We start from the raw sequence: 18,296 nt of genomic DNA, 5'->3' as shown, positions 1-18,296 counted from the left end.
AGAAGATTTGATTTCCGGCTCTTGTAGAGCTGTAACTTCGCTCGCTGCGTCCACTATTCCCCACCCTTGCCTCCTTACACTTGAGCGAAAGTAGCTTGTCTAGTCTCAATTCCCTGACTCAGCTCTTAACATTTGCGCTGTGTGTCACGGTCAACGGTCAAGAACGTAGTGCCGTAGTGCCCTCCCTCATGTGTATATGTCCGCTTTGCGCTGAGCGGGTTGTCATGACGATTTAAGAAATGAGAAAGAAATAAACAGCGGGCTGCTTCCTGAACCCCACGATTCTTCAGCTTCATTTTAACATAACGCCACGAGATGAAAGTGACACATAGTGCACATTTACAGATTCAGCGACGCCACTCTCCCTGGGGATCTTCGGCCTCAAGCGCAGGCGCTGATTTGGGACGTCCGTCAGTCTCTGCATGGGCAGCTTCTCCGCTGGAAGCATTATGATGAGAACGTGACTGTGGTCCACGACTGGAACTCCACCTCTCTTGCACTGCAGTACTTCGACAAACCAGCCGGAGAGGACTACGACGGCGAATCAGGTACGTATACGCGCGGATAGGCACCCTGATAAACACTTCTCTGAAAACAGTTCCCGTTAGTCCTAGAGTTTCCCTGCGGACACTCAAGTTGGAGTATATGTCACAGGAAGTGAATCAGTTCATTAAACCCCAAAGTTCTAACTTTCTCTGATAGCCCGGTGGCTGCAAGATTTGTTCCTGTTCCTAAATCCAGTGACACTTGAAATGGGTGCAAATACAGGGTCTGTTCTGAAAGTAGTAGGACTGGTTTTTTCCTGGGTGAACGGTCGGACGAGAGGTGTTTTGCGCGTGCAGGATCGTTGAAGGGGGATATTGGGAATGCTGGGTAAAATGGGCAGTCGGCTCTCGGCCGTTGAAGAGAGGAGGTCGCTTGTACTGTGAACCCCTGTCAAAACGTCTCGTCACGCAGAATCTTCGAGCGTTTACTGGATCAGCGATACGCGATCAAATTTTGAGTAAATCTTTGTAAAACGGGCAGAGAGACTCACAAAATGATTAAGGAGGCCTACAGTGACGCTTCCATGGGTAGATCAGGTGTTGTTTGAGTGGCACAAGCTGTTCCAAGAAGGTAAGGAAAGAGTGGAGGAAGGCGACCGCTCCAGACGCCCTTGGACCAGTAAGACCAACGAAAATGTGTAGCGAGTGAAACATTTACTTAACAAACAGTGATCATAGAATGAGTATCAGAATGATTGCTGATGACTTGAGCATTCCTCAAACCCACGTTAAAGAACCCCAGGTGGTCGAAATTTCCGGAGCCCTCCACTACGGCGTCTCTCATAGCCTTAGTCGCTTTGGGACGTTAAACGCCATAAACCAAACCAAACCAAACCAAACCAAGTTTTTGAGATCGTGACAGAAAACTTATCCATGAGGATAGCGTGCGCGAAGTTGGTGCCGGGAGTGTTGTCAGAGGAGGAAAAGGCAAACCGGTAGGATCTTCTTCATCATGTGAATGAGGACCCCGATTTTTTGCCCAGCACAAGGCGGCAACGATGCCTCAGCCCCCTACAGCCTCGACTTGGCCCCGCCAGACTTTTTTCTATTCCTGAGAATAAAATCGACGCTTAAGGGGGAACATCACGGATCGGTAGAGGTGGTTCAGCAGGCCGTGACAAGGGAGGTAAATAGCATTCCGGTCCAGGCGTTCCTGGATTCGTACGAAAACTGTAAAACTCATTGGCAGCAGCGTGTAGGTTCGGAAGGGTGCTACCTTGAAAAATTGTAATGGTTTGTACTATTCCCTTGAATAAATTTTGTTTAAAAAAATGAATCCTACTACTTTCAGAACAGACCATGTATGTCGCCCCATTTCACCTACCTGGGCTCAATCGAATATCAGTGAAAATATCCTGAAGCTCCTCGTAACAATCATTGGTAAAAACAATCTAATTGTTTCTAAAATGCGGCTTTAGGAAAAGGCTACGAACTACAACCCAATGATAGACGAAACTGTCTTGGACGTCCAAGACGTCCATAGGACATACAGGGGAGCTTTAGTGCCCACTGGGAACGTACTTGATGAAAACCATTCATGGCCTCACATTCGCTCTTGACAAACACAGCCACGGTGACGTCTTATTCCTTCTTTATTCAAACTCTTTTGGTGCCAAAGCACTGATGCGCACACCAAAGCCACCATGAATTTTTCAACCGACCTTACGGACTTCAGCCGTTGCCTCGGAACAGCGACGCCAAGTTAAGTTTTTTGCGCGTGAAATAAAAAAAAAGATTTAATGAATTTAGCCCTGACGGGGGTTTGAACCTGTGCTGGCGCGAAGAGTTCAACTTCGCTGGTCAGTGCAACAAAGCACAATGATACCGCCTCAATCACAACTCACAAGCTGCCCCACCTGGACACCAGGTTCCGAACGGTAGGACCAAATTTTGGCTCCTCATCGGACTTGACTCTGCGATTCGGACGGCGTCTCGCCGAGCCTACCGGCAGGGCATCTTCGCCTACGGGAATACATGGGCCAGTAGGCCTGACAAGGCAGCGGTGGTGCGGTCTGAAATCGACCCCGCTCTGCGAACGACACATTCGATCAGACCATGGAAGGATTGCCCCAAAACTTACCGGACGCCCAGGAGATGGATGAGGACGACCTCAACACCACTGACTCCGAGAGCCCGGTGAGCAACGCTGACGCGGCGTCCGCCACGCAGGAGCCGCCCAACCCTTACAACAACGACGCCAGCTGGGAATTGGCATTGTCCAAACGCCAGAAGAAACTCCAGAGGAAAAGCAGACGGATCGCTGCGGGGAACAATTCGACCACCCAAAACAACCCCGGCGAAGACAACTCCACTCAACTCACCCCAACCGACGGAGGGCCAGCCGCCGCCGGCAGAAACGCCAACGGACAAGGAACAGGACACCAGCCAAGGCGCAGGCTGCCTCCGCTCCCTAAGAACGATTTCAAAATTATCATTCGACCGAAGAAAGGACTTGCTGTCAGACAGCTTCACACCCACCAGGTAGCCCGCGCTGTAGTTGCAGCGTGCAACCAACAATGCAAAGACGAAGATTTCATCATACGGCTCCGGCCAGGATCTAACATCATTATCGTAAGCACCCCACATGAATCAGCTGCCCAACTCGTGAGACGCATTACCAGCCTCACCTTTGCGGGACGCGCATTTGAGATGAACACCTACGTGGCCGCGCCGGACGATGTCCAACGTGGCGTGATACATGGAATTGATCCCGGGACGACACCGGAAGAACTCAAGGCCCATTTACGAGTGCGCACCCAAGGAGTCACCATACTCAGCGCCCGGATGTTAGGAAAAACCAAGACGGCCGTCATCACCTTTGACGGTCCCATTGTCCCAAAATATGTTATCTACTACGGGGGCGAGACGGCATGCTACCCGTACCGCCCCACGAGACAAGTGTGTTATGTGTGTTTCCAGCAAGGCCACCGCTCCGACGTGTGCCCCACACCTAATGTGCGCGCGTGTAGCCAGTGCGGAACGCAAAACCCGCCGACTGGACATTCCTGCACTCCAAAGTGCGTAATTTGTGGTGAGGCCCACCCTACCGGGTCGAAGGACTGCCGCGAACGACTCAAGAAAGTCAGAAGGCAGCAAACCAAGACCGCCCTCAGCAACGCTACAGGTGAAAACGCCAGCAACAGCGGCGGACGCGACAGCAGACGCCGCAGCCGCGGTGACCGCAGCAGACGGCCGCGGTGGTTCAGCTCGGAGGGAGACACATCACGGAGCCGCTCGGGATCCCGCTCATCACGGCATCGCTCGCGGTCCCATTCGTTTCCCCCCCTGCCACCCCCTGCGGGGACGAATGCCGGGAACCAGCACCGGAAGAACGAAGACACCGGGTCCGCCCAGAAAAGCAGCAACAAGGTGAGCTGGAGAGCCGATGCTCCCGGGTTTGCTCCACATTCGGGTGGGACTGGTAACAAATTCAACACCAATACAAACAACGCAAACAACCGTGACCTTGAACATGGAGACGCAGAGAAAGCAGCACTTAAGCGCGAACTAGAACTTGCTCGCGTTAAACAGAATGAGTTGGAACGCCAAATTGCGGAACTCACAAAGATAGTTCAAGACCTAAAATCCAACTGCCACCCGCTGTCGAACGCTACACAAACGAACTCCTCGTTGCAGATGAGCGATGAGGAACGCTCAAACTTCAAAGCGGAAATACAACAGATGATGCAACAAATGGTGCAACAAATGATGCAACAGACAATGCATCAGGTACAAGGACAACTAGCAGAGCTACGGAGTGCTTTCCGCAAACAAAAACACACAGAGAACATTAAGGAAAAGGCCTACAACCGTCCTGCGTTAGCAGCTCTCGCCAATCCATCTACTTCCCAGGGAACGGGCAATTGCACAAGCTCAAGAACCTAAATCATGGCTAACACGAACCACAGCAAACAAGACATCTTAGACATATGGCAATGGAACTGCAGAGGCTATCGCAAGAAACAAGGCCTCATCAAACAATTCATTCAGACGCAGCTAACACCACCTGATGTTATCGCACTTCAAGAAACGGGCGCGACACCCACTCTCACGGGATACACATGCTACGACAGCCACATGACGGGAAAGACAGCCATCTTAGTGAGCAAGGCAGTCATAGCCATCAATCACGACAGCATACCCGACACTGACATTGAGCATGTGATTGTAGAGATCGTACCGAAAAAGAAAAGGAAAGGGGGAAGTGTATTCATCGTCAACGTGTACAGCCCCCCGAAGCAAAGAAAAGCAAAATTTTTTGAACTTTTTCACGGTGTCCACAGACTAGCGAAAAACAACACGTTAATCATCTTGGGGGATTTCAACGCCATGGACAAGAGCTGGGGGTACCAAAAGGCCACCATTAAAGGCAAAACGCTTGCCGAGGTTGCAGATAACTTCAACTGCAACCTACTCACGGACCCAGCAACCCCTACCAGAATTGGAAATAGCGTCAGCATCGACACCTGCCCCGACCTCACATTCGTAAGAGGACTCGGACAAACACAATGGGAGAACCTATTGGAAAATTTAGGCAGCGACCACTACATACTCAAGACGCAAGTAACCTCAGACAGGCTGAGACGCCAGTTGGGCGCGGCAAAAATAACGGACTGGAATGCGTTCCGCGAAGCATGCGACAGCAACCTTACCGAGAATGGCATACAGTCGTTAGAGGAATGGGGAAGCATGCTAAGGGATACGCAAGATAAGTACACCAAAACCATAAACCGAACAGCGGAAACACCCGAGGTGGACGGTCGGCTGCTCAAGCTTTGGGATGCTAGGCGCAGTCTCACCAGGAGATGGAAGAAACAAAAACATAACAGGAAACTCAAGCTTAAAATCGCCGAAATTACAGCGAAAGCAGAGGAATACGCCACACAGCTGGCAAAACAAAATTGGCAACAATTCAGCGATTCCCTTAGTGGGACGCTAAGCACGACACGGACTTGGCGTATCCTTAGAGCGCTCCTCGATCCGACAAAGACAAAAGCTGAAAACAATAAATCCATATACCGGTTCATTCACCAGTTCGAGGGCACTGACTCGGAACTCCTCGACAGATTGCGCGCCAAGTGCTTTGGCAGCACGAACCCGCCGACCTATACAGGGGAGTACCGGGGAGACGATAACGCTAATCTGGACAGACCCATCACACGAGAAGAGGTCTACGCGGCCATGCGAAACACCACCAGAAATACGGCCGCGGGAGCGGATAAAATAAACAACGCACTCATCCGCAACCTCAGCGATGCTCTGGTCGCTGAACTGACAGACTTCCTAAACAAACATTGGGAAGCTGAAACTGTCCCCGAGGAGTGGAAACATGCTGAAGTGGTGATGATACCCAAGCCAGGCAAGAAACTGCAGATAGAAAACCTCAGGCCGATCTCGCTTACGTCATGCCTGGGAAAACTATACGAGCGAGTGGTAACGCAGAGACTTCAAAACTACATGGAAGACAACGAACTGATCCCTCACAGCATGTTCGGCTTTAGAGCAAAATTATCAGCTCAAGACGTACTCCTCCAATTATATGAAGGTGTACTTCGGAACGTTCCTCGGGACGGAGAAAACGTGATAATGGCCCTAGACATCAAAGGGGCTTTTGACAATGTGAGCCACGAAGCAATCCTTACGGGCCTGGACAACCTGAACTGCGGGCGCAGGATTCACAGCTTCGTCAAAGCATTTCTATCCAACAGAACTGCAACCATCGGTATAGGAGAACTTCGGTCCGAGAAGTTTCGAACGCCTAACAAGGGAACACCTCAAGGGTCGGTCATTTCACCCACGCTATTCAACGTGGCCATGATCGGACTGGCGAAGCAACTAAAAGAAATTGACGATATCCACCATGCCATTTATGCCGACGACATCACAATATGGACTAACACTGGCTCACTCGGCGAGAAAGAGGATAGGCTACAAGAAGCGGCCACCTGCGTTGAAAACTATGTCAAAGCAAGAGGGCTAGCATGCTCGACCGAAAAATCTGAGCTCTTACGGGTTTGGAGAGGAAAACGGAACCGAACAGTCCCTACCAGTAAAGAACTTCGACTACAAGTTTACCTCGAAGGAGAACCAATACCGGAGAAGACACTCATACGGGTACTAGGGATGTGGATACAGTCAAATCAACGCTGTACTCACACCCTTGCGCTATTAAAGGCATCTACACTTCAAGTGGCCCGCATGATTACGCGCATCTCACACAGACGTCATGGCATGCGCGAAGAAGACACACTCAAGCTGGTCAGGAGCCTAGTGGTCAGCCGGGCGACATACAGTCTCCCCTACTACAATCATATCAAAAGTGAAATACAACAGGCGGACGCGATTTTACGCAAAGCGTATAAAACCGCGCTTCGGCTACCCCATAACCCCTCAACTGAAAAGCTCTTAGCCTTGGGACTGCACAACACGTTCGAGGAATTACGGGAAGCGCAGCATGTTGCCCAAATGCGCAGACTACAGCAGACCTCCACAGGCAGAGTTCTTTTAAAGAAACTGGGCTACACCGAACAAATTCGAGAAATATTGAGAACTAAAACGATCCCCGATGAGTACCGCAGCACGCTCAGGGTGGCACCAATACCAAGAAACATGGACCCGAACCTCCACAAAGACCGAAGAGAGGCAAGGGCCGACCGCTTACAGAAAACACACGCATCCCAGGATACAACAGTGTATGTCGACGCTGCCACATATGCCATGACTAGGGGACAAGGCACCAACAACGCAGTGGCAACTGTAGTCAACTCGGAATTACACGAGATTACCAGCGCCTCCCTGCAAGACTGCACGATAGCTGAGGCTGAAGAAGCGGCCGTCGCTCTAGCGGCAGCGGAGGGCTATCGGACTGGGCGGTCACTGACAATTCTTACTGATTCACAAGCAGCCTGCCGCAACTATCTTTGCGGCAGAGTAGGTCACAGAGCGCTCCGCATACTCCGCTCTGTAGACTGCAAGACGCAACAAACACATGCAAAACCACACAAGCCGATCAAACATAAGATCATCTGGGTACCGGGGCACACGGGGGTGGCAGGAAACCAAGAGGCAGACAGGATAGCTCGAGGATATACTAACTACCGAGCATCCAACGTCAACGACCTTGAGGAATCCCTGCCAGTACCTCAGGAATACTCGGCCATACTCAACAACTACAAAGGCAGCAGGATGCGGTACCCACCACCGCACAAATCTTTAAACAAAGAAGAGGCTGTCACATGGAGACAACTGCAAACGGGGTCATATCCAAATCTAAACACACTAAGTAAAATTCACCCCACACTTTACGCACACAATTGTCCGTGGTGCCATGAAAGACCTACACTGTATCACATCACATGGGCATGTCAGAAAGTCGACATCGTCCCAGTTATACAAAACCCCAGTGTGGAGCAATGGGAGGGTCTGCTCTCCAGCGACTGCCGCGATGACCAGATCGGTTTGATACGGCGAGCTCAGCTGACGGCAGCATCCAGCGGAGCCCTGGAATAGGGGCAACCGACCGTTGCGGATGGACTCATCTGACCACATAAAAAAAAGCACTTGTGCTAGAGCCAAATAAAGTTATCCTATCCTATCCTATCCTATCAACTTCGCTGGTCAGTGCAACAAAGCACAATGATACCGCCTCAATTGATCACACCTCGTGCTACTCTGCAACACACCCGCTCTATGCATTGCACATCGTGGTCGTCATCAGCTTCGATTTGCGGCGCGAACCGATCAGATAAGCTGAACCTCGACCAGAGCTTAACCAGAGTCGAATACCGTCGACAGAGGTGCCGACGACCCAGCAAAGTAAAACCATCAGCCAATCAGGCTAAACACATGCTTCGCACGTCCGCTCGGTTTAACTACGTTAAAAGCGTACCATTTTTTTTATCACGTGCAATTCCAAGGCCACGAATCAGGCCTTTTTATATAAAAGTAACGTCTGGTGTGCAGTATGGAGTGAAGAAATGCGTGTGGAGCCATCGTAGTTCTGGTTACATCAACGACCTGACGTCAAACCTCAACGAAACAGTGCGAATGATAGCAGGGGCTGCATTATTTAGGAAAATTAGGCCGCTTGAAGATCATGTAATTCTCAACCATAAATGAAAGATGACGTCTAGTTTCGATAAATAAATTTTTATGACCACATCGAGAAAAATTGGCAGTTGGCTTCCGTCATGTGTATGTACCGTCAGGGACAAAAGTGCTATACTCCACGCGGCGGGATACGGAGCAGCGGAAAATGGAGGCATTTTGACGAGCTAAAGCACGAAACACTGAAACGAGGCAAGCGACATGCCTGCTGATGATAAAGGTCTCGCATTGGCTATCTCGATTCCAGATGCCACCTGCAGATGGCGTTGCAACGCAGTTTTTCGTTGCTCCCGCTCCCGCCGCGTGGAGTCTACCACTTCTGTCCCTTATAGTACATATTGTATGTACGCGCACTGTAGATGCGCTCTGACACTTTCACCTGTGCCCGTTCCCGCTTTACTCACCGCTATCGCCGAGCGCCTCACCTGCGTTCGACGATAACAGTGAACAACGTATCTAAATATGAACGCTTTCCTAAATCATTCACTTTCCAGCCCACGCAGATGATATTCTCATTGGTCACCACGTGATTGCTTGAGGATTATGTTTTGCCACTTACTGCAACTGAGCGCTACGCTGGACCTGCTGGCTTCTAGGAAGTCACATGTGGACGTAGTACGATTGTACACCGTTTCCGTTGCCGGATTACAGAGCCCAAGGATGTCGACCAGGAAGGCTTAGTGGACATGGGCGGCTCGCTGGTGGCCAACTGGCAACTCGCTGCTCGAGCTTCGTTCCGGAACCGTTCTTCCCGGCGTCTGTCCAAGGTCATCCAGGAGCTGGGACTGTATGTACTCCGCGCTGATGGGTGGGAACGCGACGTGTCCCTGCTGCCGCACGCCTTCAGCTTTCCGTACTTCGATCATGGTGCCACTCACGCGCTCAACTACGCCGGGATCGGCAGTCGCTTGGCGGAAGCGCTCAGTGAGCTCTTCCTCTGGGCCTACTTAACGTCTCGTCAGGCATTAGGTGCTTTCAAGGACCACTTTCGTTGTATGGAGAACGCCACATCAAATAAGGTGAGAGTACAACCAAGCCATTATGAGTTGTTAGCATACTACCCGAGTATTATGTGTACAGTCTTGGACGCCTCACTACCGCCTCCTTGGCGACAGAGGGGCATAATGCTGTTGCACCGAAACAATCTACAACTACAACGACATGCTGTAGCTGAATCGGCGGTTTTCGCACTGACCGCAAGGTGGTGCTCGAGCAATGCTCTGGAGTGGTGAATACTGCGTTCTTCACACTGCCCTTGCTTTATTAATCTTCTCTTAACGGACCAGTTTTTTTGCTCTTAAGCGTCAAAGCCTTGTTATAATAAAACGAACTGATCAACAGTATTGAACACGAAGTGTTGCCTTCTGCGTGTCTCTAAGGTTTTTGAGCGAAAAATAACTTATGATGTCAGATAAAGACAGACGTCTGGCATCGAGAACGTAGCTACAGACGCGTCATTACGCACTTATATTTTGCGATACAAACTTAAAACGCTCGCATCTGAAGCTCGAAGCTTCGCTTTTCTAGCTAACGTGTGCATATTCGGTAGCACTATAGAAAAAGCACGATGATAGCCAGACAAATAGAAAAAGCACGATAGCAGAGCAGATCAACTTCAGCATTGGTACATCTTGCTAATAAAATCAATCTAAATTATTTCCCGGAAATAGTCTCTATACAGGGTGTCAGTCCTGTCGAGAGGAACTTTCTAGCAATCGTTTCTGGCAAATCAACAATGACAGAATATCTCTCGCGACATTCGGTCAGGGACAGCAGGGACGTACGCAGCCAGTTTCGAAAGTTTGTTACGCACTCTACGCCTGCAAGCAAAGCGTGCGAGTCAGCACACCGACGTCCAGCTCTGCGGCTGCAGTGTCTTCCTCTAAATCGCACATCACTGCGCACTTCTCATGTCGGCCCAGACCCAATGGACACTGAAACCCCCTTGGACGTCCACAGGACGTCTAAGGGAGTTTGGGTGTTCACCGCGGAGTTTAATTCTCAAAAAATTAACGGGTCAGTATTCGCAAGCCAGGAAAGACATATGCAGTCGGAATCAACGAAGGTGATCAGTGATCAGAGAAGGTGAGCGATAGAGTGCTCTGACGCAGTTTATATTTGCAAAAGACTGTCTATACCGTAATGTCAAAAGCACAGACTGGTGGTCGCGTTGGCGTTGCATTGCACACCACATGTCTATCTTCGTCCGTGTGCGCATGCACATTGGCTGCACCGCAATATCGGCGGCCGTATCATTCCGAGCCTCATCAAAGTTTCCGGTTTGTATATTCACTCTCGCAGATCGACCGGAATTCTTTCGCGCCTTACCTGGAGCCCCTCTCCCTGAAGACTGCTCTGCACGCGTACCGAGCGCGCAACGCCGCGACAGACGTTCGTGTCCGCGGCCTCGAGTTCCTGAGCCCAGAGCAGCTCTTCTTCGTCGCCGCGTGCTACGTGCGCTGCGCGAGGACCAGCGGGCCTCCGGGCGTCGCCGACGGGCAGTGCGACAAGGGGTTTCGGCACGTCGCCGAGTTTGCTGATGCGTTCGGATGCGCGCCAAGCACGCGCATGAACCCCTCGCACCGGTGCGACATTTTGTGACCCCTTCGTGCGGCTTTTTGACACTCGTGTTTTTGTGATTTGAGTGAATAATGGGGAAAACGTTACTGAATGTTCGTCAAGACAACCGAGTCTGCTACTCCTAGTAAAAAAATTGTGGGACGAATTGTAAATGGTGCCACTGTTAACGCTAAAGACAGTTTTTACGTAGATATATCGGATAGCAATCGCCACCGTAGCGTTATATGCAAGCAGTCAAACGCCACAAAATTTCGGAAATCTTTCGGAAGGGAATTGGACTTCGTGAGGGCATTATACCAACGTCAGGAAGGCTAAGGTCTCATTTTTTTCCTTGGTAAATTCTGGACAAAGCATGACACTGAAGCAATTGGATTCATCAATTGCTAATTGCTAATCAATGCTAATCAATTGCGAGTTGGTACATCATCATGCACCAACTCGCCGCTCAGGCCATTCTTCTCAATTGAATTTCATTTGAATGGCAGCCAGTCTTTCCATTACTCCGCGTAACGAAGAAGAAATGTAGCGGATTGAAAGTTTTTCGATTAATAATTATTAATACATCATCCTTCACTCAAATCTTTATTTTTGTCTTAAGCCTCCGTTTTCCTATCTATGGAGATATTTAAAAAGGGTGTTACAAGAAAGGCAACGCCTGGTGACACGTGACGTGCGTATGACCAGCGAGGGGGGGGGGGTAGATATTGCTGCTGCCACGCACAGAAGTACGTCATAACCAAGTGACAACATATTTTAACAAAAGGGCGCATAAAATCGACATACACATTTAGAATATTCAGTTACAGCTTAAATACTCACCTGTAATACAACTGTTAAATTTCGTTTTTATATTTAGTTGAAATGTTTTTAAAGCGCATGAGTTGAGGCATAGTTGAGGCGATGCGGCGGCCATGGCTTGAGGAGGAGTTCCCACACATGAACAGTAGAAAACGAATTTCGTCCAGACCGTTGGCTCGAAGGCATTTAGTTCGCCCATATGGAGATACTCGATGCCGAGCAAGCGTACGACCGCGTACCCCATGCCGTGCTTTTACCCACGTTTTTACCTCCCTGTCGGATGTGGGACCTCCGGAGCTTCTGCTGGACAACATTCTACGTCTCTCTGAGGAAAACACGGTCTTCGCGCACTTCGGGTCCTCGATCGGCCCCATCGCAGTGAATAAAGGTCGGCGCCAAGGTTGTCTGTCGTCCCCACTCGTATATTCTCTATGGCGAGCATCGAGCGAGAGCTGCTTAGGTAGCAGATTGGTTTCCGCCTCAGCTGGCATGGATGACGACCGCCGCGGACGATCTAGTGCTGCTTGTGGAATACTCCCGAAGGGTTTGAAACTTCTGCTAAACAACTGCCAGAATGTGGTTACTCGTCCGAACCCGCGGCTCAGTTCCAAGATGACTGTGGTTTTCTGTTTGGGTGGAACCAACACGGCGTATTCAAAATTAACATTGGGAAATAAGACCTTCGCCGCGAGTTTATAGTTCCGATGTCTGGGAGTGGAGATATTCGCTGAAAATCCGTTACGGCCTTCACAAGGCTACCGTTAGGCTGCCTTTACCTTCCGTGGCGCCGCTTTGATAAGCCAGTGGAGAGTATTCTATGCTGAATGTGTGGGCAAGCAGACAAAACTGCGGAACACTTGGCTCTCTGCTGCCAAGGCCTTTCTAGTCCACCACGGATGACAAATTCTACAAGCATTTGGGTCTCCATTTCCCACCCATATAGAGGAACTGAATCGCGATCACAGCAGCAAGCGTAATATCCGAGCCCCAGTGGAAACCATCGAGAAGCACCTTGCTGGGTGGTGGGTACTGTGTTCCGACATTACTAAGAGCACCTCTAAAAACACTGGTTGGGGGTGGCAGCAGTCACTGAAATGGCCACCAACATTACGATGTGCTGCTGTCGTTTCTTTTCTAATGCGTGTGCGTGTGTGCGTGTGTGCGTGCGTGTGTGCGTGCGTGTGCGTGCGTGCGTGCGCGTGTGTGTGTGTGTGCGTGTGCGTGCGTGCGTGCGTGTGTGCGTGTGCGTGTGTGCGTGTGTGCGCGCGCGCGCGCGCGTTCGCACTATGCATGGGTTTGTGTACTCTGGCTGTGCACTATATTAGCTGTGCTCGTCTGATTCGAAGTGCAAGGCCACAGTCATAAGCCTTTCTCGGCCAGCTGGGCTCTCTACTGTACCACAAGGTTGAAAGAATTTTCATGCAGGATCTCAGAAGATTTGGCGTGCATAGCATTTTCATGGAGTGCAATTTCTAACTACGTACAGGGCTTCGATGGAGCACTGCACTCGATGCCACTGTGATGCTTCAAACTTTTTGAAAGCAAAGCATTCTTGGCCTTCCCTTATATATAACCACCGAGAGCGACGCACTATCTGGCCCGGTGAGGGGCTTTTTGCGCAAAGACTGTGGGCCCCCAGATTGTCGCAGAGGTGCCCCACTGGTCGCATTTAAATCTCGGGGCGATCTGGAACCGAATTTCTAGTTCAAACTTGCGTCAGGCACAGGTCAGGAGTCGAACTGTCAACCAACAGATACGCGTGTGTCTAAGGGAGCGTGCCGACCTTGCCAGTCAGGGTCCTTTTCGCTGGTATATTCGGGCCCGGAAGTACCCAAGGCGCCTTGCCGGTATAATGCTGTCACGTTCTCCACACGTAGTTTAATATAAATGGTGATTAGCTTCCTGCTAGAGGTTACCATAACCGAAAGGGCGACAGGAAAGAGAGAGTTCTCACTGTTCCCTGAAACGTCATTTGTAGCCCTAGATTGTTCCACGGTGGTCTGAAGTTTAAAGCAAATATGTTTACGCGGACTGGCCATGGGTTAGAATTTTAGTATACTTAGGACGGATTAATTGCGTCTTCACGAAAGTACACTTTAAATACATTGCCAACACGAAAATGCGTATTCCCGCAACTCGATTTCGATCATTAGATTGCAGCAAAACCATGATCTGGGCTAATTGTTACATCTTCACAATTTCACCAGCGCTGCGACGAGGAACAAAAACAGAGATGGAAGGACAGGGACAAGCTCTACTAACAACTGAAAGTTTATTTGAAAAAAACACAGGTTATATTGGCTCAACTTACAAACCGAAGCGCCTGCCCTTCCCGGGAAAAAAGCACACAAAATAAAGTTAGGAATCCAGATACGAAACTTCGCACTCGTTGTTGGTTACAGGTGTGCTAACGCACGTGTCGCTGGTCTTGTCAATGTGATAGGCTTCACACAACTGCCTAGTCAACTGATCTTGATGTCTAAACATAATCTTAGCCTTTTTAAGAAGAGGAAAGCATGCTTTTTATTACACCTTGAACATACCGGGTTTGTTCAGATGACAATCTCTGTAATAAAGGGACCGATTTGATTAAGGAGCACCATTCGAAGGCGATTTATGATGGCGTAAGCGCGGGTTTATGCATTTCCCGGTTTGCCCAATATAATTCGTGCCGCATTTAAAAGATATGTCATAGAGCACTCTTTCTGCTCATGGCACAAAAGGAGATTCATGTTCCACTTGGCATGCATTTGTTCTTTTCCCTCTTTTTTGCTGCTGTTCCCGGGCTCTTTTGCCAAAAATAGCAAAAACCTTGTCTAGGTTATTAGGGACCGAAAGGAGCACTTTAACCCCATATCTAGTACCAACCTCATTAAGCCAGTGGGATAACTGATGGATGTAGGGTATTACCGCTTACTTCATTCTGTCATTACCGGAATCACCATGTGGTTCATCTCAACCAAGTGACTTCATCTTCTTCACGATTCTGTTGCTAGCAAGCGCTATCACATCATTCGGGAAGCCCGCTAACCTTAGGCTATGAGCCTGCTGTTCGAAACTGCTGCCTAAAGTATGAACACATGATTTCGTAAGTGTAGATCCTAAACAAAACACTGCTATGCCGCATTTTACTACATTCGAATGTACAGACTAATAATTTAGCAAAGGTTTTCCGACCATTGTAGGAAGGGCCAACAAACATGATTCACCTTTTTATTCAATCTAATATCCAAGAATTGCAGCTGATTTTCTTCCGGTAATTCAAAAGTCAATTTCAGAGTAAACCCGCTGTTTTCAAAAGTCATTAAAATGGCATCCAAGTGCGCCTTGAAGTCATGGGTTTCAACAAAAACGAGATAATCGTCTATATATCTGAAGATTTGTTTTACATGTTTGTCTAGGTTATCTTAATGCACCTATCCCCATAAAGAAAGATTTTACTAAGAACTGGTACCACTTTTGAGCCAATGCACACCCCTGCTTTTTGAACAAATAGCCTGCCTTCCCATTCAACAAATGTGGATTTGAGATAAATTGACACTAGCTCCTAAAACGAGCCCACAGATACACCGCACTTTGAAATGAATGCTTCTTCATCATCAGCCTCTGCTCTACATTTCTTATCACACTGAGGGAGCCTATCATGTGGAGCCTATCTTGTCCGTGTCCTTCCTTCACTGTCTTTGTTCCTCGTCACAGCGCTGGTGAAGTTGTAAGCATTAGATTGTTCAACGGCAACTTGAAGTTTGCTGCGAATATGGTAATGCGGACTGCCAATTTGCAAGAATTTAAGTATTCTTTGGACGAATTAATTACGTATTTACGGAAGTGCACTTCAAGTACATTGACATCATGCAAATACCATTTCCTGAAAGGCGATTTCGACAAGCGATCTGGAGCTGAGAATAAAACATCTATTCCTACTTTTTTTCCTATCCTTCTTAAGTAGTGTGCAATCTTGTGTGCGTAGGGAACGACTGCGAGTTTATCCTTATATATTCTTTTTCTTCTTTGTCTCTCAAAAAGGCCTCAGCAACTGAGGACAAGAGGGCCGACGGGTAACCAGCCTGCAGGAATCGGCGCTTCCGGGCTAAGAAGCTCTCTTCCAGTTTGGGGTTGCAGGATTTTGTTGAATGCATTGTTAACGCATGAAGTGATGATGCTGCGCTTAACTAGCTTCGAGTGCGCTCAATCAAAAGAGGTAAGAGGTTTGTTGGCCCGAGGCACAAACACCCAGCAGACGTGATTGGGGTTAAAATATATTCCTAAATGTAAAAACCGTGTGAAGCCTTTTCTTGGTAGTTCTTGAGCGAAAACCAATGGATCAGAATGCTTGAAAAATTACTAAAAACTTTAGAAACTTCGGAAGTGAGGACGTCCTGCTAACATTGCAATATCACAAAGTAATCATCCACGAATCCAAAGTTTTATTTCGCATTGTTGCACTGAAGGGACCTGTGTAGCGCTCTGTCTTGCATGGCTAAGTAAAGAACACTGAGGATAGGTGCAACTTATGACTGATACAAATGCCATAGTTTTGAACGAAAAGCTAACCGTTCGATTCTGCGGATGGCGATCTTAAGAACCGATATAGTCATTAAGCCTGCAGACAAAGGATTTAGCATAGTTATCCTGCCGGCCGAAAAATACAAAAAAGCTTTTAGGCAACTCAACAACCCTTGTCATTATAGGAAATTAGATTCACATCCCACTTCAGAGTTCTGCAAATTGATTCTGAACAAACTGGCAAACTTATTATCAAGGGAACTGATCACGCAGTCCGACTACCACTTCTTAAATCCGCTAAACAAACAGGCAGGACGCTATTACCTACTTCCCAAAATCCATAAGGTTTCCGCAGAAGACTTGTTTACCGCAGATATCCCCGGCAGACCTATCGTTTCAAACAATAACACGCCCACAGAGCCGCCGCGGTGGCCCAGTGGTTATGGTGCTCGGCTGCTGACCCGAAAGACGCGGGTTCGATCCCGGCCGCGGCGGCTGGAATTTCTTTGGAGGAGAAATTCTAGAGGCCCGTGTACTGTGCGATGTCAGTGCACGTTAAAGAACCCCAGGTGGTCGAAATTTCCGGAGCCCTCCACTACGGCGTCTCTCATAGCCTTAGTCGCTTTGGGACGTTAAACCCTATAAACCAAACCAAACCAAACCACGCCCACAGAGGACTTATCAATTTTCCTGAACAACTATCTTGCAGATATTACCACCCACCTCCCTTCCATTGTCGAGGATACACCGCACTTTCTCCGCATAATAGAGTCTCTGAATGACGCTTCCATTATCCCAGCAGATAGCATACTTGTCACACTTGACTCGCCGCTTTGTACACAAATATTCCCATAAATGAAGGTATCGACGCACTCTCCAAAATTATAACTCGAAGTCCTCACCCGCACGAAACTGAAGTGTACCTCAAGCTGCTTGAATTGGTACTAACACTCAACTACTTTGAATTCGATTCTTCTTACTACCTTCAAGCATTTGGAACAAGCATGGGCACTCCCTTCGCACCCACCTACGCGAACATTTTTATGGGGCTACTAGAATCTAAACTTAAAATTCATTTCTAAAAAAACCACTTATATACCTGCGTTACATAGACGACATTTTCATGATATGGGAGCATGGGGCTGAGACCCTGAAGGCATTCGTCACACATTTCAATTCATGCCACTCCAGCATTAAATTCACCTTAAACTCCTCGAAAACGCAAGTCCATTTCCTTGACACCACTGTCCATTTAGAAAATAGCAAGCTCAAAACCACACTTTACAGGAAGCCTACTGACCGACAACAATACTTAGATTTCACTAGCCATCATCCAAGACACTGCAAACAAGGTATATTCGTAGGACAGGCAACGAGACTAAGAAGAATATGTAGCGACGACGACGACTACCTGAAACACCTCCACTCGCTAAAAAACACACTAATCACCAGAAACCATCCACAGACAACCCTTAATAATGCGTTCCAACCAGCAACCACTTTGAAACGAGATGTAGTTCTTAAAAAACGAACAAAAGCAAACAGTCACCGACCTTCTGGACTTATAACGAAATACTCAAACGCGCTTCCAAACATAAACAATATCCGGCGGAAATACCACCCCATTTTAACTGGTAACGACCGTCTCAAGAAAATATTTCCCGGCGCGCCAAGGGTAACATACACACGCAACACAAACCTGAAGGACATCCTGGTGCATGCTAGGCTCGGTAAAAAACCACCACCGACAGTAACTTCATG

The 18,296-nt window shown here is 48.6% G+C and overlaps 1 protein-coding gene across 1 annotated transcript in view; it reads left to right on the top strand.

Annotated features, from left to right (window-relative positions):
- Nucleotides 1–11,376, top strand: part of LOC149327899 (endothelin-converting enzyme 2-like) — a 31,191-nt gene extending 19,815 nt beyond the window's left edge. The window contains exons 3-5 of the mRNA XM_089562512.1: nt 346–548; nt 9,303–9,670; nt 10,953–11,376. Of these exons, the coding sequence (XP_089418638.1) occupies nt 346–548; nt 9,303–9,670; nt 10,953–11,252 (871 nt within the window). The 3' untranslated portion in view covers nt 11,253–11,376. The remainder of the gene's footprint in view (nt 1–345; nt 549–9,302; nt 9,671–10,952) is intronic.
- The last annotated feature ends 6,920 nt before the right edge of the window (nt 11,377–18,296 follow it).

Source organism: Amblyomma mixtum, chromosome 10, assembly GCF_055824585.1.
Source record: "Amblyomma mixtum isolate Tamu chromosome 10, ASM5582458v1, whole genome shotgun sequence".
NCBI lineage: Eukaryota > Metazoa > Arthropoda > Arachnida > Ixodida > Ixodidae > Amblyomma > Amblyomma mixtum.
Note: the sequence above shows the minus strand (reverse complement) of the source record. Positions and strands in the feature narration are given on the sequence as shown.